Raw genomic sequence first — 27,949 nt, forward strand, 5'->3', positions numbered from 1 at the left:
CTCACCATATATGCTTATAGAGCCGGATTGCATCTGAGAGCACCTACTGACACTGTCATTGGACAATTCCACCTTCTCTGGAGCTGTAAAATTAAAATAATGATAATTTAAAAAAAACTGGTATGGAGCCCAGCAGCTGAATCACAGCATCAGCTAAACCACAGTCAACAAGTGAATAATCTACCTGATAATATGTAGAACAGAGCCTCCCCTCCACTAAAGCTATTACAAATACACTAGAGACTTCTTTTCAAATGTGTGTAATCACTTTCTTAGTCTACAGGAGTGTATTATAGGGCAAAGAGACAAAGAGAAAGGGAAAATGGCTTATAGAAATAGGGAGGTGTTTAGGTGAAGCACAAAGAAAGAGAACATACAAAAGAGAACTTGGGAGCTTACGGGATTACTGCTCCAGGAACAGAGAGGAAGATCTCCAGAACATTATACAAAAGTTAAGACAGAATAACAAAGCTTTAATCTTAAGTCTTTGGCCGAGAGTCTCAATAAACAAAGAAAACAAGTGAAATCCTACACCGAGGCAGAGAATGCTCCCAGTGATGGGAAAACAGTATTTTGCTGAAGGTCTTTTTCCATAGCGTTTTATGTGTGGGTGTGAGACACATCACATTCAGACATGGTCAGACAAGTGTCTCCTCGGACATTCCCGCAACTGGTAAATAAGAAAAAAAAAAAGATTTTAAATGGCTGAAGATGAGGTGGAAAAAATAAAATCTCACACACATCTAAAAATTATTAAGAAAGAGGGAAAAATAGAACGTCAAAAACGTTTTTTTATGTGTCGATTAAAGAAAGTGACAGAACAATAATGGGGAGACTTGGCTGAATGGAACTGGCACCAGGCACTATTATTAGTATGATAAACTAACGAGTGAAATATGTGTTTGCATGTGTGCGCACATGTGCAGTTGATAGAAAAATGAAGAAATTAAAGAGTGATGCAAAATTATAGCTATTTCTTGATTGAGATACTCGAGGATTGGCAAAGTAGAAATGAATGTACTTACTCTGGGATGCATAGAAAAAACCCAAACAACTAATTTAATAGTAATAATTTAAAAATACTGCAAATAGAGACAAAAAGTTTACTTCATATTTTGGTATGCTCTATAGTTTGTCAAATATGGCTAAAATAATATAATATGGAAACTGGGACTGAGAATAAATATGTGCTAACATTTAGTATTTTCCTGTTAGTTTTTTTTTTTTTTAACATATGTTACAATACCTAAGGTTAAAAAAATTATAGAAGAAGTGGGGAAACATTACAGCTTAACATTTTACATTTTACCCGTAGCTGATAACCATCCACTCGTGTTAACTAATTAAGGTAGGTTGAATCATTCAAGGCCATATTATGTAGCATTTTTTCATTGTGTTCTCTTGATACTGGAAGTCCCTGTACTTTTCTCTCTGAGCAGAGCTACACATATGTAGACCTACAGTTGTATGTCTGCGTGTGCACAGCTAAATGTTAACATTACCTGGCAACAACACACGCTTCAAGGACAACATTAAATTTCTGAGAATAACTTTATTGCCCAAATTATGTACTGGCTCCATCTTGCATTTCTAGCAGTAGAAATAAGCCTGATTAGATGAGACAACAGAGTGCATCTTGCTAACCAAACTTGCTAGCATTAGCATTCAATACCCGCTAATTCACGCTGCAATGCATGCAAAAAAAGAAGCAAATAAATTATAGAATTTTACTCACTGAAACATGTTAGTACAGTCTGTTAGTACAGTTAATTGCACAGAATGCTATAAACATAATAAAAATGCACTAAAACTAGGAGAAAACCAAAGAGGCCTAGCTTAGTAACTAGATTTGGCTTAGGTGTCAATTACCAGCCCGAAGCTGCAAACTTGCCAAAAAGCTTTGTACCCAAACGGGCTGTACCAATACAATAACTTAATACTATGAAACAAACAAGTTGTACATCTGAGATGAAGAACTCTTTGCTATAATAAAACAAATGTCCTCAGAAGCTCATCGTTCCAGCAGCTTTCCTGTTCGTTTGCTTCTTGAAATGTTTTTCAGTTTTTCCAAGAAGAAAAAAACTGATGATAAAACTGCACACAATATAAAGTCAAGACCCCCCCCCCCCCGTAAATGTAATTATTTGTACTGTGTGGGTTCAGCTTCGGATTCTAAGTTCATGGACAGGAGAAATTTTGAGTATAATAAAAATAATATTCTCCAATGGAGGAATGGAGGTGAGGGGGGGGGGGGGGGGGGGGGGGGGGGGGAGAACAGAAAGCAAAATATTTCTCTGAATGTTTTACAAGCTTTAGCTTGCACTTTTAAACCTCACATTATTGGCCTAAGCCAGGTGAAGTAAACTACATAAAAGTGAAATGATAGGAGGGGCTGGAGAACAAAAGAGCTCTGCAACAAAAGGCCTATTCATATTGACGTGTTTAGTTAGTTGCTTAAATCTTTCCAAATAGTAACAATAAGATCAAATCTATTACAGTTTACATAACACATCTAATATTCATGTTTAGCCTAGGTGTACCGCAGTCCAGACTTCATGTTTCTATGAGGTAAAAAGAAAATTCTGTCTTCAGGCCTGTAAAAACGGCTGCGTCAACACCGTACCTGCGCTACAGGTATTTCATACAGCATCAGGGCTTAAGGCACAATTGAACAGCTCAAATGTCCCCATCTTGTTTAATTCATCGTAAATCTTATGTAGGCAGATCAAATGAATAACACTGAATACCTGCCAAGTTCTGCAAAGAGAGAGTCGGCGTGTGTAGCCGCAGGCTCGATATCTGTGGACAGGTTATGATAATTGGCTAATATGCATTCACACACTGTAATATACCTCAGGAGGGGGGGTGGGGGGAGGAAGCTAGAGAGGGAGCGTTGGAAAGGTGAAAGGGTGTAACGAGAAAAACAGGCAGAGACAACAGAGAAAGAATGTTGCGATAGAGAGACGAGTAAAAACTAAGACAGAAAACAGCAAAAAGGAAAAGAAAGTGATCTGTTTCTACCAGGACAGTCTGCATGAAGTGGAAGTCGAGCCTCAAAGAGGGAATGGCGAGGAATAGTTAAAGACAGAGTGGAATAGGAGATGAATAAAGGAGGTGAAGGAGGGAGTGTAGGTGTAGAAGGGGATGGAGAAGCAGCATTCCTGACTGCACAGTTACAGAAAGGCACGGGAAAATGGAAAAGCAGTTAAACTGAAATCCAGATGCCTCAGAGACCAACAGAGGGTCAAACTAATCCACACACACAGAGACAGAGCGCTCCATCCCCTCTTTTACTGCCTCCTTCTCAGACCTCGGGACGTTGGTGGCTTTACAAATCAGCAAACATCATCAGGACTAGAACATCAACTGGATCCTTTTTTTCTTGTCTACACCTGGTTTTCTTGTAAAGCTTTGTATCCTGCAGCCAAAACAAAGGACTTTGTCTATTTTCTACTGAAGCTGTTTATGTTTTCCTTCTTCTAGAGGAATTTTCAGGTGAGTCTCTGGTGGTTTTTCCTAATGAGAACTTGTTAAATGCTCCCAGATGCAGTTGTTTGAGTTGAAGTTTCAGGATGCCGTTTTCTACGTAGAACACTTTACAAGAACTGACTGTAATTTTCTCCAATTAAGAGGTTTGAAATGTGACTGTTGACTCTTAATTTCTATGTTTAACAATTGGACGTTGTCTAATAAGAGTCCAAAGACAGTAAACATGATCGTTTTAGAGCCACGTTTGCCACCAGTGTCACAGTAATTCATCTGTTTGTTGGCTTGTATAGAATTAAATTTGCCATTCTTTTGTCCACAAGTCTTAATGAAGCTGTGAATTAGCTTTCACATAAATAATGTGACATGCATGCCCACAGCCCACCAAAGTGTCCAAAGAGCAAATGTTTATACATGATTTACTATGTGCGAGACAGACTTATGTGAGACCAAATCTTTATTTATTATAACCGGGTCCTTTGGCAACATACATTTTAATCATACTGGTACAAATGAGCACTTCAGGCAAACAAACGGTCAACATGAATACACAGTTTAGTATTTGTTAGAAACGGCTCTGTTTTAATCACTAATGACGACCAGCTTTCAGAAATAAGACTTCTACACCCTACAAAGACGCAACAACAGCATTTAGATTAGCTGTAAAGTCAGCTAAGCTTCCCTTCATCCACATGCTAAGCTAAAACTATAAGAGATTTACACCTGGTACTTGGAGGGAAAATCCAGATGGAATCTCCAACTAAACTACTTTAAGAAACCAAAACAAAAACTTTCTTCTCAACCTTCACAGTAGCAAAACCAACATAGAGCCTTTTTGTGTAATACACACATTCAGTTATCATTTGGCTGTAGCTCAAGAGGCAAAGCATCCATCGTGGTGTGAACTTGTGTGAATGTTAGACAGAAAAAGCATAGCAAACAGTGCCTGTGTGAATGAGGCAAGTTGCATAAAGTTCTTTGAGCGCTCAGGTAGAACAGAAAAGTGCTGCGTACGTTCTAGTCCATTTACCATTTCTTCCCTTATGAGCTGATTAGGCGTTAATAAAGAATCATAACTGCCACATCAATCAGTAAATGTAACCATTATAATTGCTAGATGACCTTATGTAGACAGGGTTAGTATCTAATGGCAACACTCGGCACATAATGTTGAAAGAGATTTCTGAATGAGGATATATGGGCAGCACATGATCGCAGGCCTACAGACGTGCATGGAAAACATGTGGGAATCATATTGTAGTCCTCTCCTGACATGTGTTATCTTGAATAAAGCAGCTGTGACTTGGCTGACTGTCAGCATAATGCTTTTGACATAAAGATGTATTGGCTTTACTCCGGCATTCTTAAAAGAATAATCAAAGTGAGAGGGATCTGACTTTTGATCAGTCTTCAGTGGCGGATCGTTGGCTAACAGTACTTTTATCCTAACAACACAATTAAGGCTGGGAGACATAATATGACAAGCTCTAAAGACTTGCTTGTGGTAGGAAACTGTAAACTACATCCAGTAGCTTACTTGCACTGAAAAGCAATGAGCCTACCCGACTCTGTTACTGTTGTCGCCACATCTGTTCAACTAAAACTCTAGCCTATCACGCCATAAGAAAAGCACCTCAAAGTACTTTTGCAATTGCACATCTTGGATATATAGTAACTACCTTGGAATGTATTGACTTTGAATACTGACTAAAGCTTAGTGTTGATGTCGAGAGTTGCTGATACCTTGATTCGATTCGATCCGATCCATTCCACCAGTACACAGGAGAAGTCGCTAGCAAATATTTTGATGTTGAATGACCGCTGGCTTACCATTCTTTCTGCTCCATAAGGAAATATTTTATTGTCCCCTATCTTAGCTCACCATCTGCTCTTCATGAATATTGTCTGGACGTCTATCTTGTACTTACTGGGAAGATGATGTTTGTACACAAGAATGTGAATTCTGTTCTGTTAATATCTAAAGTCTAACAAAATAGAAACAGTCATTTGTTTTGTTTTAGTATTTACAAAACAAAACAAACTGAGTCAGAGTAACTGTGTTTTTTTAAAGGTTGCATGAAAATACTCTACAGCTTACTGCAGGATAAATAGGTTAGTTTGCTGTGCTGTGATGGGTTTAAAGTGTGTGTGAGAGTGCAGAGTGGCTGTGGTGTTCATGGTCAGAGTTAGGTTACATAAAGGGCAGAGATGAACTTGAAGTTAAGTTGGTTGTATAGTGTAAAATATAAAGACAGCATAAACAGTGGACTGTCAGTGTAGAGGATGGAAATCAGCCAGGACGACTCATAAAACATCTGCTAACATCTGGTTGAATTCAGACGTGTACACCCACAAAGAGCAGCAGGTCAGCTGATCACAGCCTGTACGTGATTCTTTTATTAGAATAAAATTTAGATTGAAATAAAGTTTGTATTCCCATCTACTAATATTATTTATTATTGCATTAATGTAGCACAAGGTTCAGTTAGATTGGCATAAAACATGTGGTAGAATTGTCCTTCAAGGAGCTACTTTGTTACTTTGAGTACTTTTCGGAGCCTGTACTTTTTAACTTTTACTGGAGTAAAGAAGTTGAGTCAGTACTTCAACTTTTACTTTACTTTTCACAGTAGTATCTGTACTTCTACTTAAATAGAGAATGTCTGTACTTTTGCCACCTCTGCTAAGCAGGAGCAGCAATCTGCTACGAACCAAAGCAATCACAAGGAGTGTTTTCCCACATTTCTCCCTCGTGACCAGTGTTTGCTGGGTGGTCTTGAAACAGTCTCTAGGCCTGTGTGACTGGGGCCATACAGCTGTGATCTTACAAGTTAACATCAGGTAGTTAGTGGTCACAAACCTCGTGTTTGAACAAACAAAAAAAACTCTTTATGTGATTCGGGAAAAGTAACATCTCATAAAAGAAGCCAAGTGGCGTATTATATAGAGTTTCTTTGCACACTCCACACAAGGATAATCCATGTGCCGAAGTGTAAAGTGTTAGCAAAACATACCATTGACCTAAATAGAAAACCAACTTTACAGGTTACAGTATAGTTTTCTTTGCTTCATTCACTCAAGGTGTTTAAAAGTGCAGTGGAGATGAAAAGAACTGAATGGCTATGAGACAGCATGACCATATAGAAAGAAATAAAGGAAAGATTGATGTATTTTGGCAGTGACATGAAGAAAAAAAACTTTTGCCAGGAAACACGTGAAATTGATAAGAAACAGCTCAGAGAGTTTTGTGCTTTGCCCCTTTCAGGAGGTATATGCATTTAATCTCTGTCGGGAGGAAGCCTGAAACAGGTGCTTTATGGTTGCACAGTTCAGGGAAACCCTTTTCTCATCTCCTCATGTGTTTTCTCATGCCTCTGTTTTTTTAATCTTCTTCTCTTTTGTATGTTTTTCCTTTCTTCGACCTCTTGCCCTCTCTCACTCTGTTTTTACACTTTAATTTCCAGCTTTTACTCTTTGTTTCCAGCGTTTTCAGGCGGAGAAATGTTAAAGGTGTTAAAGAAAGGGTAAAACACTTCTTTTGGCTACCCTTTCTTCTTTTCCTCTGTGATCAGCATATCCATTCACACTGGAGACTGAGACCAAACGGACACCTTTACTGGACTATAAAATCTATGCAGGAGCTGTCGATGAAACCGGCTCCTAGTTTTTAAGTTTTATGACATGAAGTTGCTGCTCAGGTATGTGTAACACCCAATAAACTGCAACAAAACTGCTTTTAACATGTCATTGAAAGCACAGAATGGACGATTGAAGCTACGTGGACGTTTATTGTGAATACTGTGATATCATCCTTGACCCCAAAGCTCCAGAGATTATTTTCCTTACTTGTACTTTAGCCCCTGACCTCTTCGTGGAGGACACATTTTTCCCTGTATGAACCCAAACTGCTGCTATCATACTCAGACTGAGCAGGATATTTCAGGGCTCATAAGCCTCATGACAAGGTTGTAGACCAGGGGTGTCAAACATAAGGTCTGGGGGCCAGAATTGGCTCAGCAAAGACTCCAATCTGGCCCACTGGACAGATTTGAAAAATGAGAGGGAGGGCATAGAATAATTTGTTATAAAAAAGTAATAAAGTAACTGTTTTTTTAAATAATCTAATATAGAAGTGTCTGTCTGTCACAATGGGTCTTCTGTCTTTTTTCTTTCCTTTAGTTTTGCACATTTATTTCTTACAATTTAAACCAACAGCAGGATTTCTTCATGTAGAAAAACTCTAGAAGTACTGTTGAAAATGGCCTTCATGTTCTTATAGGGACATAGCTTAAGGATTAAATGTGTGGTTAGACGTCTTTATGCTGACAGAACAGGGGGTTTCACGGGTCGGGCAGCTTAAGATCAAAGCGGACCGTATGTGACCCACCATGTAAAACGAGTTTGACATCCTTCCTGTAGACTCTTAAGTCCAATTCACGGTCCCACGGTTGTATCCGCTTTTTTGCAGGTCTTTGGCGACACAGAGGGAATGATTTAGAAAACTTAGCCAATGCAGAGGTCTATGAGATGTACTCGTGTGTGGTCTTTGAAAAAGTCTGTGTAGGTTAAATTGGTCAATAACTCGCTTTGGACGGAAAGCAGAAGTCACCACAAAGAGGAAGACGTGTGGAAAAAAGCAAAAACATGAAAGGCCAAGAAGCATAGATCAGAAGCACACAATGGCTGAAATGGATTGTTTGGTGTTTAACACTCCATTTCACTCCGACTTGTGCATTCTTAGACACGTGGGCTAAACCGAGAGACCAGCAGCTACGCAGACATAAACACGAGTAGCCCCCATGATCAGGCGAGACTGCCCCATCACAGCTACAACATGTAGACGTAGGTCTGTACAGCTTCTTCCCACTACGAGTGATATACTTTGCTGGGTCCTTTAGTCTTGTTATTAGGAAATTTAAACTATTCCTGGAACGTCAAAATCATGCAGAATGTTTTATTTTAACTACAAAAGGGGAAAAAATATTGTTTTTGACACAGAACGGTCCATTTGGCTCTTTTTCCGCTTGTGTGTGAACAGATTCTTTATTTTGATTTAAACTGTCATGACTAAATCCAGGTGATGATGACCTGACCTCTGTAATAGCAAGAAAAATGAGAAGTGCACGATCATAGATTGTGTTGCAATGATAATAACAAATCAAATTTTACGTTGTAGGACCTCCTGTCAAACACACACGCACACACAACCAGCTGTTAGATGAATCAGCCTGCCTTTGAGGGACGAGAGCACAGAGACACACAAGGAAACTAGAAACCCTTAAATGGCCTCAAATGACTTAAAATATGCTCTGGATGTTTGGTTCTATCTGTTCTCTTCCTTTATTTGTATCTTGGCTAACTATGTAGCAATATCACATGCACGTGGGATTCAGTGTGTGTGTGTGTTTTTATTGTGCTTGGTTGTAACTGGCATGTATTGTTCTCAAAGGAGCATGTTTAAACTAGGCTAATGGCTGCCAAACGCCCTGGCACTGCAGCGAGCTACGCCTGACAGGTTGCCAGTGTTAAGTAGTTATTTTCCATTCCACTGTTTATTGTATTGTATTCTGTTCTATTTATTTGAGGTGACTTATTAAAATATTAAAACCAAGTGCAGCCATTGTTTTTACATGACTACGTTGGTTATGAGAGGATTTACAGGCTACTGTAGAGACGGACAGGATTAAACCAAGTGCACTAACCTCTCCAGGATGTTCCGTCCACCTTGAGGCTGAATAGTTTTGGCACGACAAGAACTACTGTCGACTTTTTCTCACGACTCTCATTTCCTTTCTCAGTGCTTCTCATGCTTTGAATGCTACCAGTGCTCTTTCCTCTGTCTCTTCCATCACCTTGGGCTTGTGGAAACGGTTACTGATGCGATTTAATTTGAGAGACATTATGGTCATTTACATTTTACTTTCATCATAGCTCCTTAAATCTAAAATGAAATCTAAATGTAAATCGAGAAAGGGTGAGAAAGGATTCAAAAAGGCACTAAAAACTTCAAACGGCACTGTCATTAACTTTAACATTTAACATGCTAGCAGAGGCCTGCAGAGTCTGAGGTGAAGTTGTTGTAGTTTCTCTGAGCATTTCTCAGACCTTCAGGTGACTTTGCTGGGACATCCTCTCCAGATTTGGGTTTTGCATTAAGACAAACCTGAACGGTCCAAACCAGCAAAATGCCAAAACTTCAGCTTTTATAGGGGATCAGTTAATGAAGTGCGTTTGATTAGAGCAGCTGGCTGCTACTTTCCCTCTGAACTCCTGCGAAATCTGTCTGTTTCACATGACTGTAGTTGGCCAAAGAATCTGCTGTATTGCATCCTTCATTATTGAAGGATTTATGCTCTGCAGCTGAACACACCTACGAAATAAAATAGTTTTTGTCATTACATCATTCCTAATAGTTCGGCAGCTTCTATCAGCAGTCCATTCCAGCATGCGCTAAGCAAGAGTGTGGTAGTCTGATGGTTTCCGCTACATTATCATCTACTCCGCACACGGATCAATATAAAGAAAAGAGTGTGTTATGTGATCATGTTTGTAAGGTACACAAAGATCTTTTTGTTAACACAAATCTGCACCTACAGGTGTGTTCATGACGTGATCAGTCAAACAGCCATCCAGTCATGGCACTGTGGTGGTGCGCCAAGGTCGCCCGCAACCTGGCTACAGCGTGGTTTTCCCTGCTCCTTTCATCGCTGCTGTGGCAAATGGTAAAACTTTATTGGAATAAAAAATGTATAGAGGCCCATTTGTCTTCTGAATTTCTACATTTGCCTGATATCACTCCATGGATTTCTTCCTTTAAACTTCCTCTAGATCATTCCTGTCCACACCGTCCCATCCTGCCCCCGGAGCTGCAGCTGTCCAGGTGTCAGAGAGGTCCACTGTACATTCAGACACCTCACCAGCGTACCAAAAACTCTTCCTAAGGACACAGAGCGGCTGAACCTGGGGTGAGATCCCACACACACTGAGACACAGTTACCAAATGTCAGTCCAAGGGGAAGAAAACTAAACACATGAAGCTGTGGTCTTGTTTTCTTTCTGTAACTAATGATCGAGCTGCCTCGCAAACCAAGTCATGATAAATATTTACAATTGTTTTAATGACATTAATCTTAAAGAGAAATTACAATCAAGAAGAAGGATTATTGCTTGCCATGCATCTTATCAACCTGCCATATCAACTAAACCCCAGGCAGCAAGTGGCCCTGGTGCATTTAATATGACAACATTTGCCTTAAGCCCAGAAGATAAGGGCTTAGCACCAGCATGTGGTACTAGAGTAAATCTCCTAATCACTTCCATGTGGGAATTATGGATAGAGCTTTCACTGCCCTCCAGCACAGTAGGAAAAAAAAAATCACCCAGCCACTGTTTTGTATGTAACACACAGCCTTGTCTAATTATCTTGGCTCCAAACAATACATATCCATCTATCAAACTGCTTGGCAAACAGCACTACTGTCCACAGGAGGGGTTTGGGTGTGAGGCTCTGTTTTGGGAAAAACCTTTCACTGCATTTCATGAGTGTAGTTTACTTACTTTTCATAGATTATTATATTTATGATACTTTAACTCATTATATGCATCCTAATATAAGTACTTCAGGGGGTATGTGGTCCACTAAGCACCATGCAGTGCCAACCTGCAGTTCACAGGAGGCAAACAGTTTCCATATGGGCTCCTGTTCTGTGTGAAAAGCTATCACGCCGCTGCAGCTGAATCAAAGCATAATGCATGTTTTACACTGCAGGGACAGTTACTGAAGGAATTAGAGTAAGACAAATAAAATATTAACATGAAGTTACACCCTTCAGCAAAAACATTTTCACATCTGCAACAATATTGCACATAATATAATGTTGTACAAGGTGCAATCAAAAGTGTCCAGGAAAATCTTACCTGATTCAACTGTAGCACAGCAGAGATGCTGGAACCATCTGTACTTTATCTGCTTTGAAATTAAACAAGCAGAGAGCAAACTTCAGCTCCTGTGAATCACTGCTGGGTGTGAGAGCTGTGTCTTTAGCTATGTACACCAAGGCAGTTTGTAGGTTTCCATGTTTTCTGTTTTGACAGAGAATCGTAGGTAAACACAGGTGTTATAAATCACATTAATTTAGGCTTAGAAATGGACTTAACCTTGTTAATGTGATTGGTAACACCTGTGTTTGCCTATAATTTAAAGCAAAGGTTACGTCATGTACGTAGCCATCAAGCCATTACAAAGAAAAAAACTGCTGGAAAGAATAAAAACAGTTTTCTACAGAGTATCGGACCTCCTGAGGCTCATGTTAGCTTAGTTTTATAAGCTGCTAGTTAACAACTAAAATTAAAAAGGCTTTTTTCATCTGCTGTATGTCCATCTGAAATGAACCCAGCGTTTCTGAAGTTCCCAAAAATCCTGTTTATCTTCTTTAAATGGTGATTATTTTATTAGTCATGCCTCAATTATTCTCCTCTGTGGATTAATTCATTCAGTCATTCCTCTTATACTTCTTTGAAGTCTGCCACCGGGTGGGATATGCATACTTGGTGCATTGTACGAAGGCCTGATTTAAGACTCTTTCACATAGGGAACGGCATGCACTGCGCTAGCTGGAGCGAACGGACCAAAAATTGTTGTGCGTTCTGCCTGAAAGCGTTGGCACTGTCTCTGCTAGTGAAGAGTGTGTTGTTTCTGCAACAGTCCTTTCCTCCCGAGGTCCCTGTGCCCAGGTGGACTTGATCTCAACAGCTCTGGACTGCACTGATGCGGTGTGTACTTACATTTCTACGGCGGTGCACGTCGGATTACATCGCAGGTTTCCAGCTTCTGCATAGATTTCCCACAGAAGCATCTGTAATGTAAATCGTCTGTGGACAAGTCTGTGGGGCCACAAAAAACAACCAGACATGGATGTCCGCAAGGACCGTTGTGTTTACTGTCTGATGATGAAATTAATGTTCCATAGAGTAAAGTGGACCCTAGGGGACTCGTAGTTTAATCAAGGCTTTAACCACTACGTGTTTGATGTTTCACTAGGAAGCTTAGTACGACCAGCAGCCATGCTTACACCTGAACTCTTGACAATAATGTCTACAGTCAATTGTCTGAACTGTTGTCACCATCGTACAAAGATGCAAACTGTCCCATTGGAAAATAAACTCCATTTAGTTTAAGAGACCATTTTAGGAGCTGCCTGGGTAGAGCAATGAGGCCACATGTCTTTCACTTGTTGATTGTAAAAGTTCAGAGGACAAATGACTTGTGCTTTTCTTACATGGGCTCAGTCAGACATTATAAGATGTACTCGGACGCTCGCATGGCAGCGTTTGTTTAACGTTCACTCAGACTAAATCGGACACGCGTGTTCCTACAGCTACAACTCTCCAAAGTGAAGCCAAGAAACACTCAGGGCTACGATGCGAGAGCAAAGGCTTACGATTCCATATTGACTCCTGATGACTTTGTGTGTGGCGGTGGCGGCGTCTATCGTATTAGGAACAAAGGGAATTTCGGCAGGACACTGCACAGAGAAGGGGACCACGAGCCTTTAGGGAGCAAACAGATTTAAAACCTTCCGATGACGGGACCACCCTGAAAATAAGGTGGAGGGATTTTAACTCTAAATGTTCACACCAGACATGTTTGGATGTTTTATTTAGAGTCTTGGGCCTGTTTCCTCTAGTGTAGGTTTAGAGACATGCAGTTTGAATTCAAAAGAAAACTGCGGGTTTCCACTGTCTTTCAAAGGAACTGTTCAGTAAATGACCTGGAGGATGGTATGGACCGCCTACAGCACAGGGGACTGCTGTAGCACATGGGGATTTAAAGCTGTAAGGAGATGGAGGCTGACTTCTAAACAACAAGTAGTCTAACATGCTTGAGACTCGTATAGTCAATGTGGGGCTGAGGATGTAGCTGTTTCTGATGAATGCTGACATGAATGAATGTATGGAAAAAAGTGCATGGCCACATACATGCTACACTTAAAGGAGCTGCTCGGCCATGAAGCACCAGCGCAGTTTTTGTGCTGATGTTGATGCCAGAAGAGGTTTTGAGGAGGTTTGCATGGCAAAGCTATATGAAAAGTTCATAACCAGTTACTGGAAATGCTGACATATCATGATCATTTTGTCTTTATTTATTTTTTTACGCTGGAACTGTTAGAAATAATAGAAATAATATCTTAGAAAACTGCGCCTACTTTCTGAACATGTTAGGCTACTTCCTGTTCCACATTGGTGCTGTTTTAGATGTTTGTAAAGAAGATAAATCACTTGAATCTGCACATGCATTTCTTCTGATTTAAAAATAGGAAAGCTTTAAGGAGGAAAAAACCATTGTGGGTCAACGTCTGTCTGAACACTCTCTGTCACCCTTCATTCTTTCCACTTGTCAGTCCTTCAAGCATTTTCCTTTTATCTGAAAGGTCACATTTACACACATAGATTGCTGAATATTGTTGCCTTCTTCGCCTTATGCCATAACAGTACCTGGTCCTGTTTGTTTTCTCTAACAGATATAACAGCCTGACGGAGGTGGAGGGGTCTGAATTCAGGTCATTGCGGCAGCTAGAAATGCTCATGTTGCATGGCAACGACATTAACACGGTTCATCCTGGAGCTTTTTACAGCCTGAGATCACTACAGGTACAGTTTGTCTCTTTGTATACATCACATTCATATCTTGACTCTGTTTATTACAGTTGGTATAAACAGAAGGAACTTCTGCTTTTATCAAAATAAAAAGTCAAAACTCACTGGACTCAAACTTGATTAGGTCATAAGTGGAAACTTCATTCAACAGCCAAGTTTCCTTCTGCGTCACACTCTGCAGATCAGATGGTTTTTCTCTTTCTACCAGTGACATTAAATGTTTTTAATGGAAACACAGATTACAATGATGAAATGATAAGTGTAAAAGAAACGAACACCAATGGCATACAGTGTATGCACAGAGTTCAATCTTCTCCTGCGTAAACCACATATAAGCCAGTAATTAGCTGTTCTTTGATTGCTTGACTAAAGTTGCAGTGAGTCCTGTTGGGTCCAGATGGATCTGATCAACGCCTAAATTAGCTTTTTAAACACACCAGTGATCCATGCAATTACATCAGAATTAAAAATGAGAGACTCTGGACTTTATTACTGCACATTAGACAGGTGGAATGAGGCTCAACGGCAACTGCCTGATTACTCTTGTGCCGTAGCAACATCACAGGCCAACTAAAGACTGCAGCAATCTTTGAAAATGTCTTTCAGTTTGGTGCTTCTGTCTTTTCATAGTTCTCTCATTCACTATTTTACAGATCTTGAAGCTGAGTTACAACAAGCTAACGTCAATAAATCCTGGTTTGTTCGAGGGTCTTGTCGGTTTGATTCGTCTCCATTTGGACCACAACCTTATAGACTTTATAGAGCCATACTCCTTTTCTGGCCTGACCTCCCTAAAACTCCTGCAGCTGGAGGGGAACCTTCTCAAAGAGGTCCACCCGCATACCTTCATAACAGTGTCAGTACTAGGACACTTTTGGACCTCAGGACTCAAGTAAGACATCGAGAAATTTATCTGAAACTAACTTAAGGTTATTGAGTTTGTACCTAATTATCTATTTACATTATTTTGATTGGAAGTAAATATACGCAAGTAAGCCAAGCCATTCAAAATATGGTTCACAGTGTAGCTCTCTACTAGGAAACCTTGTGCCCTGGCATTCATTTAGAAACTGGAATGGCTCAAAGAACCTAACGAACAAACGTAAACTCTGTGCGGTTCTCCTTTGAGCACTGCATACTTATGCTATAAGGCACCACAGCACAAAAGAAATTATTACAACCATGTGTAATGAATTTGCTATCTTGTTGCCTATTAAATGGTTGCCATGAAGACCGGGTCTGTAACCAGTTTAAGTCAGCTGCTGTCTTCATGATGCCTCAAGATGGCAATAAAATGAAAATTAATGGAGTCGGTCTGCTATCAGTTTGTACTGTAATGGACTTGAGTTGGTAATTCCATGCAGTCTGTTTCTGATAATATAGTGATTAGGTGTAAATATAATTTTGAAATAAATAAATAAAAATAAATGACCATCTGCATTTGCAGAAATATACATTACAATTCAAAGGCTGGAACTGGAACCATATTGATCTAAAACTGAAATTCTTCCAGAAGTAGTGACATAGCTGCTGTCATTTAACTGTAAAAGGATTTAGGTGTTCAGAAATCTTGAGTTAGGTCGCTTCAAACAGATGACCCGTGCAGTCACCTTCCATTAAAAGTGGTCAGTCACACCAGTTGGTCACCACAGCTACTGAAAAATCCAATGAAATCACCAGGCAACAGCAGATTTCACCTAATTGTAAGGAGGCTGCCATCCTATTTTTTATTTCTTTTTTTTGGTTTGCATGGTGCCACCAATAGAAATGCTAATGTCCCATATTAGCCAGCTGATGGTTGTGAGAGCAAACCCAGACTCATGCTTTAACAAGCTGGAGCTGTGTTTTTGTCGTGTGTTTTGGATTGTGTAATACTGAAGTAGGCAGAGAGATGTACTGTTTTTCTTTAAGCAACATAATGTCTGATTACAAGTGAAATTTTCTGTGTTTTTATGTGTTGAATATAAGAAGACACTTTTTAGAGGACCAGTGCAACTGATAAAGGCCCCAAAAATGATTGTTTCAGTAAATGTATGCTTACTCTCAGACCAATCACATATGTGTTGCTCAGAAATTCCTCTTGTAGCAACCTTCAAACAGAAGCTAAACAGGACCCCAAAAACAGTGTTTAAAGAGCTTCGATAGTTCCTAAAATTCTTGCATTGTGGATCTAGGATAGGATGGGATACACAGGTAATGTAATACATGTGTTTCCTTTCAATATGTGCAATGTACTCAACAATCTTTCCAGTCCCCATCACTCTGGAGACCCTTTAACAAAGACACCGTGTAAATGTTTTTGTCTCAGACACTTACATCTATCAGACAATCTGTTGGAGCAGTTACCTGCCGGAGCTCTGCAGACAGCTCCCAGACTTGAGCTCCTCTCGTTACATGGTAATCCTTGGACCTGCGACTGTCAGCTCCACTGGTTGATGGAATGGAGCTCCACACATGAAGGTATGAAAGCATAACCCTAGCCCTATTTCATCACATGAGCACTTTAAAAGCCTGGAAACATAGCTTTCATTATCATTAAATATTTTTTATGGTACACTTTCTCTAATTCATTCTAATTTCACCTTGTTTTCCTATCATCTCTAATATTTTCCCTTATATCTTCTCAATGCCTTACTTTTCCCTCCAAACTTTTTTTCCCTCACATCCTTCCAGGAGTAATAAAGTGTAAGAAGGAACGTGGATCCAAAGACATATGCCCACAGTGTTCCTCACCTCAGCACCTGAATGGGACCCTTTTTCTCGGGTTAACTCTGGACAAGCTTACATGTGAACGACCGGCTCTTCGTTCCCCTCTCAAAAAGTGGGACAATCCAGTGTGGGCTGAATCAGAAGCAGAGCCTGACACTCCATACACTCGGGACTTTGAAAAACCTTTAGGTCATTTGACCATTGTTCTCTCAGATAGCCATGGAAACAGTGCTCATGTGGCATGTGATGTTCGCCATCCTGGAGACAGTTCACCTATGACGTGGGCGGCAAATCCACGTTCACCTAGGGACCTATCTGTCAATGTATCACTGGTGACTGCTATTGAATGCGAGATTGATCGAGAGAAATTGCAAAATCTGTGGCAACTGGTTGCGTATTACTACGAAAGCCCTGCAATTTTGGAGAGAGGTCATCAGAGGGGAAATGCAAGTAGAGTAACCTATCAGTACACACAAGCTGTGAATGAGAACTCTCCATATTTCACAGAACTAAAAGGGCATTTGGTAGCAGAACCCTCATGGCTGCTTCAACCCAGAGTCACTTTGAGGCTTAATAGAAAGCAGACAACAACCAAGAAACTGGTGATGGATTTCACTACTTTAATTACAAAGGACATCAACATCCACAGGGCTGAAGATGACAGTGACTTTGCGTCTTCCTGGGCACTAATTCGCAGAGGGACAGCAGGACGCGTTCAGACTGCTCTTGAAGGATCAAAGGTTAACTTAGAGTGCAGTGTCATTGCATCTGATCCACAAGTGAAAATGGAGTGGATGCTTCCAGATTTGTCCGTTGTGGAGGATGTAACTGATAAAATACACATTTCTGAAAATGGGCAGCTTGTGATTTTGAATGCCACACTGTCTGACTCCGGTGTCTACCACTGTATTGTCAGAACTAAAGCCGGTGTGGACTTGATGCCCTTGAGACTAACCATCAAAGAGCGCTCACTGAGTCCAACAGCTTTCAATGGTGAGAAAATTACAGTTGAGAGAGGGAACACTTTCTCTCTTCCTTGTGAGGTGACCTCGGCTCATCCCAGTCACACTATATGGTATCTACCCAGAAATCAAGTTCTTCTCCCCACACAACAGACAAGAAGAGCAGAAGTGATGGAGAATGGGACGTTGGTTGTAAGAAGACTGACGCTAGAAGATGCAGGAGAATATAGCTGCTTGGCCTCCAATCTGTATGGAGCTGACATGCTGACTCACATAGTGGAAGTCAGGGGAGAAAAGGCTTCTGAAAGGACTAAAGTACAAACTGAGAAAGAGCATCCTATTTTGACAGTTGCTTTGGAAGAAGGAGAAGGCTCAGGGGGAGATTTTCAAGAAATTGTGCGTCCTTTTTCTACACAACTCCCTGAGAAGGTGGGATCGAGGCAAAGGAATCCTAACGGTTTTTCGAAAAGGATACGAATGAAAGATTCAAAGAGAAAACCTAATAAATCCATTAAGGAGTTGGATCCAAATCGTTGGGCAGAGATACTGGCAAAAGCTAATGCGAAACCAGGTGCTGCTCTGCCCACTGAGCAGACACTTGAGGAGCCAAGCACGGTAATCATGCAACCAAGTACAGCCAAGCCTACAACTGCAGTTGCAACTATGGTTAATACTGCTGCTTACAACTTACATCACACCACGACACCTCAGACAGATTTTCCTATCAATGCGAAACTTAATCCTGAGGTACATTCAAACACAGGCCAGAAGGAGGATGAGAAAAAACACTCTGAAACATTAGAAAGTCAGATTCTTCAGACTGCTTCTCCCAGGACTACAGTTCCTTCTGGAGTTCGTCAGCCAGTCGAACAGTCAGAAAATAAGCACTTAGGAGAGGGAGGAAGAAACGTTGACTTTGTTTCTGCTGGTTCAAACAGAAGAAGGCGCCCTTACAGACGGAGAAAACCCCCAGTGAGAAGAATCCACCCACATCTTAACCCCCTCTACCATTCATCAAACAAACCCCAAACAACTCTTCCCCCAACAACAACCACCACTCCAATGACAACAACGCCCATTACAACTACCACTACTACAACTACCACTACTACAACTACAACAACTGTTCCAACCACAGTGGAAAGCTATGAAACCTTATCTGCTGAGTATCAGACAGAGGAAGATGAGTACTATGATGAATATAATTACAAAACTGGTGACAGTTTGGATGCTAAGGAAGATTTAAATAGTGAAATCCTTACAGCTCAGGAGCTTGGCATTAGCATTACCCCCTTTCCATCAGTTAAGGAGACTAATCCCCACGTAGGTCATTTGCCAGGTAGAAACCATTTACCTAATCCAAAGACAATCGTCACTCCTAAAATAAATAATTCAGCTTCACGGCCTGTCGAAGAAAAGACGAAGGATGTTGTACACTTAAAGAAACCCGAGATAAATAAAGTAGAGATGACAAAACAAACTCAAGGAAATGGCATCAACAATAAAAACCTGCTTCTAAAAGCATTGGAGGAGCAAGAGAAATATCACATAGAAACAGAAGGGAGAAAGAAAGACACAGAAAGGTTGGTTACAGAGAGCTACAATACACGAGATATCTTCAGGTCAACAACACAACCGAGATTTTACACTCGACCTTCACCAGAGAAGAAAACACTAACGCATGCAAAGTCTTCATCCTCCAACATCTTTACCTCACATTCAGCAAGAGGTGGAACCAGAGATGAGGGCACACAAAGAGAAGACAAATGGATACACAAACCAACTGTAAAGCCTCAAATGAGCAATTTCCCCGTAATGGAGCCCCTCCACCCCTGGCTTCATCAAACCAACCAGGGAAGAGGACAAACTACCACCCAGAGGGTTACATATGGAAACCAAGACAGAAACACAGGAAGGCACGCTAATGCGAATCCAGGCAGGCATTTCCAGCCTCCCAGAGTCCCTCCAACCTCTAGCTGGTCTTTACACCATCATCGTCATCATCATTATCCCCAGTACCCTTCCTGGCCAGGACAAAGATCTTTACCTCATCAAAGGCAAGGTAAATAAAGTAGCATGCTATAATTTCCTTTCTAAAAAGTGTGGGTTGAACACACAACAATATTAGTTTTCTGTTATTTTCTGTAATTTTAAGCCTTATTGCAATTCATGGTTCTCATCCTAGGGTCACACCCTGCAGCTCTCCCGCACCCATGGGCTCATGGCGCATTTGTCACCAACAGACCAGAAATTACAGCTGAAACAGTCAAACCCACACCCACTGTTTCAGGAGCAGGGAATATCAGACTGACTTACTCAAACACCCACCTATCCCAGCATCATCGTCAGAATCATCATGTGGATGGCATGACCCAAACAAAAGACCAACTGTTTCTAACCAGGCTGAGGAACAGATACAGACAGGTATAATGGGGGGCTTGGGGCTGGTGTAGAGTTCACATGGTTTGTTTTGTCTCATTTTGTATGTAAATACTCATAAGAAAATGTCTGGCAGAGACATGCTCATATTGGACAACCTCACAAAAATAGCATAACTGTCTTAGAAGACCAAAAAATGGTACCATGCTCTTTCTGTTGCAAAGTTGTGAGGTATTGCAGGTCTATTGTCTTTTTTCACATCATTATGTTGTATTACACAAGATAAAATAATCTACCATCAAGAAAAATGTTCGTTCCCTACAGAGATGCCCTTTGTTGACCAGTCTAAAGAGGTTTTTCTTTGATCATCCAAACTCCAAAGCTGAAGAGCTTTTTGCTTCTTTAAGCCCAGGGTAATGGCTGGGAGTATGGTTCATGCTTCCTATTGCTTAATCTAATGTCTTCTGCAGCAAACAGGCCGTTGGAAATAAAATCTGTGTGAATAAATTCACCACAGACACAGACAGTTAGCATTAGCTCTTAAATAAAGCATTAACTACTGAAATCCGAGGTTTGACTTTTTTAAACTGAAAACAAAGCTAAACGGAAACTTCATTTAGAACTTGAATGTGTATTGAGTCCAATAGCACACATGTGGGATGATAAAGTTTCGTGAAAAACGTTTTCAGTATCTGAGCTCAGTTTGGCTTCTTTCTTGTAATAGAAATTATGTTTATTTGAAAAATGTTGACATTAAAACAAAGGATCATGCTTGGTTTGTATTTTTCCAGGCACAGCTTGATCGCATTGCTCAGCTGGGGAGAATGGTTACACCCAAACCCCGCCCTAGTTACTACAATACTCCACCCCCCTTACTGCCTAAACCCAACCTTCCATCCCAACATAGACCTTACACCCCCAAACCAGCAGTGCCTACTGCTTCTTACACAAGCAACCTTCAGCCCGCAAACTCTGCTAAGCCTTCATCATCATCATCATTCTCTGGTTTCATGCCGACTCCTCTTCCCTACCATCACACCACCGCTGGGGCTTTGCATGAAGGTTGGTGGCCTGTTGGAGGTATGGTCATTTGAAAGAGCTATATTATATTATATTATATTATATTATATTATATTAGATGTTGTTTAGAAATTAATTATGATAATACTGATGCTTTGATTAATTTAATAGCAGGACGAATTAGCTCCCGCCATCCTACAGCTGCACCTCCTTTCCGATGGATGTTTGAAGGTGGTGGTGGTGGGGCTAAACCTCGCATTACCACAGTTACCACAGCAAGCGTGTCAGTGCTGGCAGAGAGTGATGTCCTCCTGCCGTGCAAAGCAACCGGGAATCCTGAACCCAATGTTGCTTGGACGAAAGTCTCAACAGGTAAGGCACAATTTACCGTGTGCTCGACTTTCAGCTCTGGTCTGGTATTAAATAGGTCTGCCATATTTTTCTACTAGCAGAAATTCTTAGAAGTCTTTATGGTTTGGTCGCTCCTCAGGTGCCACTATCCCAGCTAACACCAAGCACGGTACCCGCTTTGAAGTCTTCAAAAATGGAACTTTTGTTATTAAAAACATCCAGCTTCAGGATCGAGGACAGTACCTTTGCACAGCCCAGAACAGGTTTGGATCAGATCGGATGGTCATCACCTTAGCTGTCCAAACTGAAGCACCCAAGATTCAACTACCCAAGTCCACAGAGATATCAGTCTACTTAGGAAAAAATGTGTTTCTGGACTGCCTGGCCTCTGGCAAACCACCAGCCCAGATTTCCTGGATTCTCCCAGACAAAACATTTGTTCGTGATGCCGGGACTCTTTCCACTATCCTCTCTCCAATGTCTCTGCTTCAGAATGGGACCCTTCACATTCATTCTGCTAATTTCTCCAGCAAAGGGAACTATAAATGTATTGCAAGCAATGCAGCAGGTGCAGATACAATTACTTATCATCTGCACGTAGCAGCTCTGCCTCCAAGCATAAGCGAAGAAGCACTGGATAGTGTGATCATTGCTCCAGGTATGATACAGAAGCAGAGATTTTCCAGTAATTTGAATTCACACAACAAAAAATATTGTCATCTACATTGAAAGTGTTTTTAAAGACATGGCTGAAACGTTCATAGAATCACAACCCTTCTAAACCAATAAATCTCTATCCAACCAGGCAGAAGTGTCTATCTTCACTGCTCTGTGAAGGGCGAACCACCACCTGCTCTCAAGTGGACGCTCCCAGCAGGTGTCCAAGTCAAACCCTCACAGTTTCTGGGACGCAGGCTGTTTGTCTTCCCAAATGGGACACTGTTCATCAAGAATGTTCTGCCATCTGATGGTGGGAGGTAAGAGATGGCCATTTCTTTTAGACGGTTTCAAAATAATTAAATAATTGTATGTATGAATGCAGCTATCTTGGCTCTATCTATTTTCATAAGTCATATAAATTGTATTAAATTCCCGTGACATAGGGATTGGCATGCAGTTTTCTTATTTATGTTCCATACAGGATTGTTTAAAATAACATTATTGATCAACCATTAGCAGGTTTTAAAAATCGTGCGTTCCAAGCACTACAGATTTATGAATAAAGTCCAGTTCTTATGTTCTTCTGTGACAGCTGAGTTGTTTAAAAGATGTCACTAAGCTGTGATCAGTCTCTCACAGGTATGAGTGTTTGGCCAGTAACACTGTGGGAGTTGCCAAAATAACGATCCAGCTGGATGTGAGAGCAGATTCCTCTTCCTTCTCTCGCCAACCTCCTCCTCCTCTTCCCATTCCTCCAACACACCGGCATGCTACCCCATCCCGTCAACACACCGTCTCAGCTATGTATGGTTCTGCTGTTTACCTCCATTGTCCGGAGTCTACTGACTCCACGAGAGGGACCATCTGGCAACTACCATCCAAAACGATCCTGGATCATCGATACAGGTAACTGAAATGTCCCATTTTGTGAACCAGTACAACACTAACAAAGAGATTACTCAAAATGTTTAGGTTGCCTTTAAACCAGACTGCTTTAACCTCAGTGCCTTTTCTCTCCCCCATCTGCCTCCAGTCCAGAGAGACCAATTAAAGTTTTCCATAATGGGACCCTAAGGATTCTTCAGTTAACTGAGCTGGATGGTGGAAGTTATCTGTGTGTCTTCCAGCGACCCAATGGAGAGGACATGGAGCTTTTCCAGGTAATAACAAGTCAGAGCAATATGGGGCCAGTTCATTTTGTTGCCAACTCTTTGGAAGCTCATTAGTATCTCTTCCTTGTTGATAACTATTAATGTTCGAAAACACTGTGCCTTCCATTAAAGGTGAGGTCTGTCCTCACTGTTTTGCTTTTTTTTAATGTGGGCTGAGTAAAGCTAAAGCAGCTGATGTGTCAGTGATGAATAATAAAAGTGGATTTTCATAACTTTCACCAATATGTAGCTGACTGATGAGAAATATGAACCAAGGTTTGCTGTTATTTACAATAACATACTTTATGCATTTGTTTTATTAGGTTGAGGTGTTAATGACCCCTCCGAAAATCGAACATGTGAGGATGGCACAGACCAGGGTCACTTTTGGGGAAAACTTCCAGGTATGTATCTGTGTGTGATAACGCTAGTCTGAGTCTATGCCAGATCATTGAGTCCATTGTTTCAAGAAAAACAGTAATTTCAGGACGTTTGCCCCGGAAAGAACCCTGAACACTTGATTCCTAAAGTTAAGGCATCTGGTGCTCTGTTATGCTTCTCCCATAAGTGCGAAGAGTCGCTGCAAATCTACATCTAAATCATTGTTAGCAACATATAGATGAATATCAGCTAATGTTACATTAATTCTATGGTGGAAAAGTCTAAGGAGACATCCACACAGGATGCATTGCAAATTGCTTTGTAGCTAATTGTTGGTCACTAGCAAACACCTAGATAATACCTAAAATATTTTCCACATTGTAATATGCCAATCACCAGTATCCTCACCTTAAGGTTTAACTCAGGACTGACAACTTCAAGTTGCTAGTGAACTTTGTGAACATCATTGACTTTCTATGGGCTCACCATATCATTGCTAGTTGCTTCCTGTGTGGGCACCCCTATTTTATATTTAATTATTAATAATTATTCATGATTATATTCATAATCACGAATAATTATTAATATGTATTATTTCTCTCATAGCAGAATCTATACTAATAAGTATATTAAGACCAACTTTCATGTTGGTCTTAAAACATCTTTGCATAGCAGAGCAACCAATCAATCGATGTCATGAGGTGTTTTTGGTTTTTTGAGGCACAATGTGACCTAACAGTTCACTTTACTATGTGCTAGTTTTTCCTTTATATGATTTAGTTCTACTTATAAAACCAATGGAAAGATTATCAAGCTGTTATTGAGCAGGGTCAGGATGGGTTGATGATTCAAACAGCAGACTTCATGTTTCTGTTAACCATGATTCTCCCATAATACATAATTCTTCATACCCAGTTGTATAGATCAGCTGTTTGGATTCATCGGTATACTTGCCTCTCCCCTACCTTCATTCTAGGTGGACTGTGTGGCAACTGGCCTACCCGATCCAGAAGTTTTCTGGAGTCTTCCAGATGGAACAATAATCAACAACGCCCTTCAGTCAGATGATAGCGGCCTTCGTAACCGCCGACATGTTATGTTTGGCAATGGAACTTTACTTCTCCAGCAGATGGGCAAAAACGATGAGGGTGACTACACTTGTTATGCCAAGAACAAACTGGGAAAAGATGAAAGAAAAGTGAGCGTCAAAGTGGGACCAAATGCTCCGAAAATTAGATTCAAGTCACAGTCACTAGTGACGATAAAACTGGGAGAATCAGCCAAACTGAGTTGTGAGGCAACTGGTGAACCTACACCTAGAATCACATGGATCTCACCACAAAAGGATGTCATACCAGCATCATCCGACAAATTTCAGATTATGGATGGTGGAATGTTACTCGTAAAGAAAGTGACACTGTCTAGTGAAGGAATATACACATGTTTGGCACGAAATTCAGCTGGTGATGATGTAAAGAACATAAAAGTTGAAGCTGAGCCCCAGGAACCCTTTATCAATGGTGTGAAAGGGAGGAGTACCACCAAGGTTTTGGGTGTATCGTACCAAACAGCACATCTGCATTGTAGAGTGGAAGGAAAACCCGAACCAAGAGTCTGGTGGGTTACTCCTTATGGCCTCTCACTCCCAGCACCCTACCTCGGAGGTCGCTTTCAAGTCCATCAAAATGGTACCTTGGAGCTGAGGGGGTTAAGGAAAACAGATGAAGGGAGGTATATGTGTCTAGCAAAAAACAACATGGGTGAAGCCTCACTTTTGGTTGAATTTGATGTAGCATCATTAGCAGAGAAACCTACTTTTTCTGTTCCCAATATTGAGATCTTACCAATAAAGCCAGATGGAGGGGAACTGATTCTTGAGTGCTCTGCCCGTGGCAAGCCAAACCCAGAGTTTTCATGGATACTACCCAATGGCACATTGTTGATGCCTGGTGCTAGACTCCAGCGGTTCACCCATTATTTAGGCAATGGAACTCTGCGGATCTCTCGACCAGTTCCAGCTGATAAAGGAGTGTATCGGTGCCTAGCAAAAAATGTTGCAGGACAAGCAGAGAAACGGTACGCCCTGGAAGCTGGGAGAAAGCCAGTGATCAGAGGATCTACAGGTATGTTTGTGTTTTTTTATCCAAAATTAATGAAACAGAAATGTCTTTTGTTATGTGTCGTTCATATGTGAAAAAGAAAGAAATATATTTGTGTAATGCCCGCTGTCTTTGGACCAAGACCAGTTTTAATTATTTTCCCACTTTTTAATAGTGTCTGTTTGACCAAGAGCACTTCCTCTTAAGCAGCGGTCCCCAACCCCCGGGCCATGGACCGGTACCGGGCCGTGAGTCGTTTGGTACTGGGCCACGAGAGTTGAGTCTCGGGTGTGCAATTTATGGTTTTCAGGGTTTTTATCGTTAACTCGGTTTCCCTGGGTCTTTTCCCGTGTTGTAGTTGTGTCTTATTTTGAAAGAAATATTTACGTGTTACCATAGCAACCAGAGAGCATTAAGGGGCAGAGAGGAGGATGTTGCTCTCAATTATTATATTTACAAAATCGCACAGTTTTTGTCTTGGTTGTATCATTTATTTTGTTTTATTTATCCGCGACATCTTAAAGTCCGGTCCATGAAAATATTGTCTGACATTAAACCGGTCCGTGGCGCAAAAAAGGTTGGGGACCGCTGGTCTTAAAGGTTTTAGTTGTTTTGGTCTGCACCCAAGTATATTCTTTGTGTTCAGAGGTTCTGCCAAAGAGTCAACGCATGTTTGTGTTATCTCAGTTCTATCGTATCATTGTATTTATTGTGTCTATCCTTTGAGCAAGAGATTATCTTACTGTTACAATTTGACTTTTTCCAGGTGGGATGAAGATCACTTATGGCTTCAGTCTGAACTTGCCTTGCACTGTGGATGGCTGGCCGCAGGCATCAATCACATGGATCCTGCCCAATGGTGTTGTTTTGGACAAACCTCAAACTATTGGCCGAATATCTTTCTTTCCCAATGGTACGCTCCAGCTCAGGCAGATGGCTACCTTTGACAAAGGAACATACACTTGTAAAGCTTCCAACTCTTTCGGGTCGTCAGCACTATCCTACCCAGTCACTGTGATGGTGTTCCCTCCACGCATCACAAGTACAATGACTTCCATCACCAGAGCGAACAGGGGATCGCCCGTCATGTTAAAGTGTGTCGCAACTGGTATTCCCAAGCCAGACATTTCATGGACGTTACCTGGGCGCACCACACTGGTTCCCCACAGCCGGTACACAGTACAGGGAGGAATTCATATGACGGAGGAGGGCAGTCTGGTCATACAGAACCCTGTGCTCATGAACTCTGGTATTTACAAATGCAACGCAAAAAATGCCCTCGGAACAGATTTCAAATCGACGTACTTACAAGTTGTTTGAATTACTTTAACAATCATTTGTATTCAGAATATCTCACAGCAGTGGTCTGGATAGGATTTTTTTCCATTAGGATTTGAATATATCGTCAGTGACGAGGCAGATTTAAAGCTGGTTGACTAATGGCTTCGCTTGAGATTTCACGCACTGCAGTTTGAAAAGGAACATTTATTATTTGTGAAGCGTAAATCACGTTTTTTTGATTGTTTGTTTGTTTTTTGCAGACGTTTTGTTCAGTATACCTACTGACCCTACAGGTCTTTTGTCCTGTTGCAAGCACGTCTTCTCGGCATTACTCCCATAGATGTGATCTCACGTTACCCTTATAACATTATAGTTTATTAAATTTTACTTCCCTAAAAAATTGTTGCCACTTAACAGCAAGTTCTGTCAGCTAACATACCTTCATGCTTTACTTTCTGTACCCACCATCTGCATACAGTATTGCAGTTTTTTGTTTTTGGCAGATTAAAGTGTTTGTATAAAGATTCAACAGTTCATGGTACAAAAGAGTAGAGCAGACATCTGTAAGTCGTAGCTGTGGAGCGATCACAAACTGCTTGTTTGCTAAGTACCATACATGATAAACTTTCAATGTCTCTTTTCTATGAGGATTCAATTACCTCTTATTACTACAGTGTGTTTGAGCAAATAATTTAGTGTATGTATCAATATCATTTATTCATGTTCATAATGGTGGGAAGGAATAGTTCATAGCTGGTTGTGAACTATTAAAAAAATATGTAAGTACGTAATTTATAAGTTAGTAATAAAATAT

At 40.8% G+C, this 27,949-nt stretch overlaps 1 protein-coding gene across 1 annotated transcript; it reads left to right on the forward strand.

Moving 5' to 3' along the window:
• Positions 1-2,950: 2,950 nt before the first annotated feature.
• Positions 2,951-27,946, forward strand: LOC146392000 (matrix-remodeling-associated protein 5). The gene is made up of 17 exons (XM_084940097.1): positions 2,951-3,495; positions 10,083-10,208; positions 10,315-10,451; positions 14,007-14,136; positions 14,796-15,034; positions 16,451-16,602; positions 16,816-19,875; positions 19,999-20,237; positions 20,984-21,272; positions 21,384-21,584; positions 21,703-22,221; positions 22,369-22,540; positions 22,863-23,129; positions 23,257-23,383; positions 23,698-23,778; positions 24,732-25,878; positions 26,621-27,946. Exons 2-17 carry the CDS (start codon positions 10,122-10,124, stop codon positions 27,172-27,174), a joined length of 7,401 nt encoding a protein of 2,466 aa, XP_084796223.1. The 5' UTR covers positions 2,951-3,495; positions 10,083-10,121; the 3' UTR covers positions 27,175-27,946.
• Positions 27,947-27,949: the final 3 nt, after the last annotated feature.

This window comes from Perissodus microlepis, chromosome 2 (genome assembly GCF_051167445.1).
Source record: "Perissodus microlepis isolate ML-2025 ecotype Zambia chromosome 2, ASM5116744v1, whole genome shotgun sequence".
In the NCBI taxonomy this organism is placed as follows: Eukaryota; Metazoa; Chordata; class Actinopteri; order Cichliformes; family Cichlidae; genus Perissodus; species Perissodus microlepis.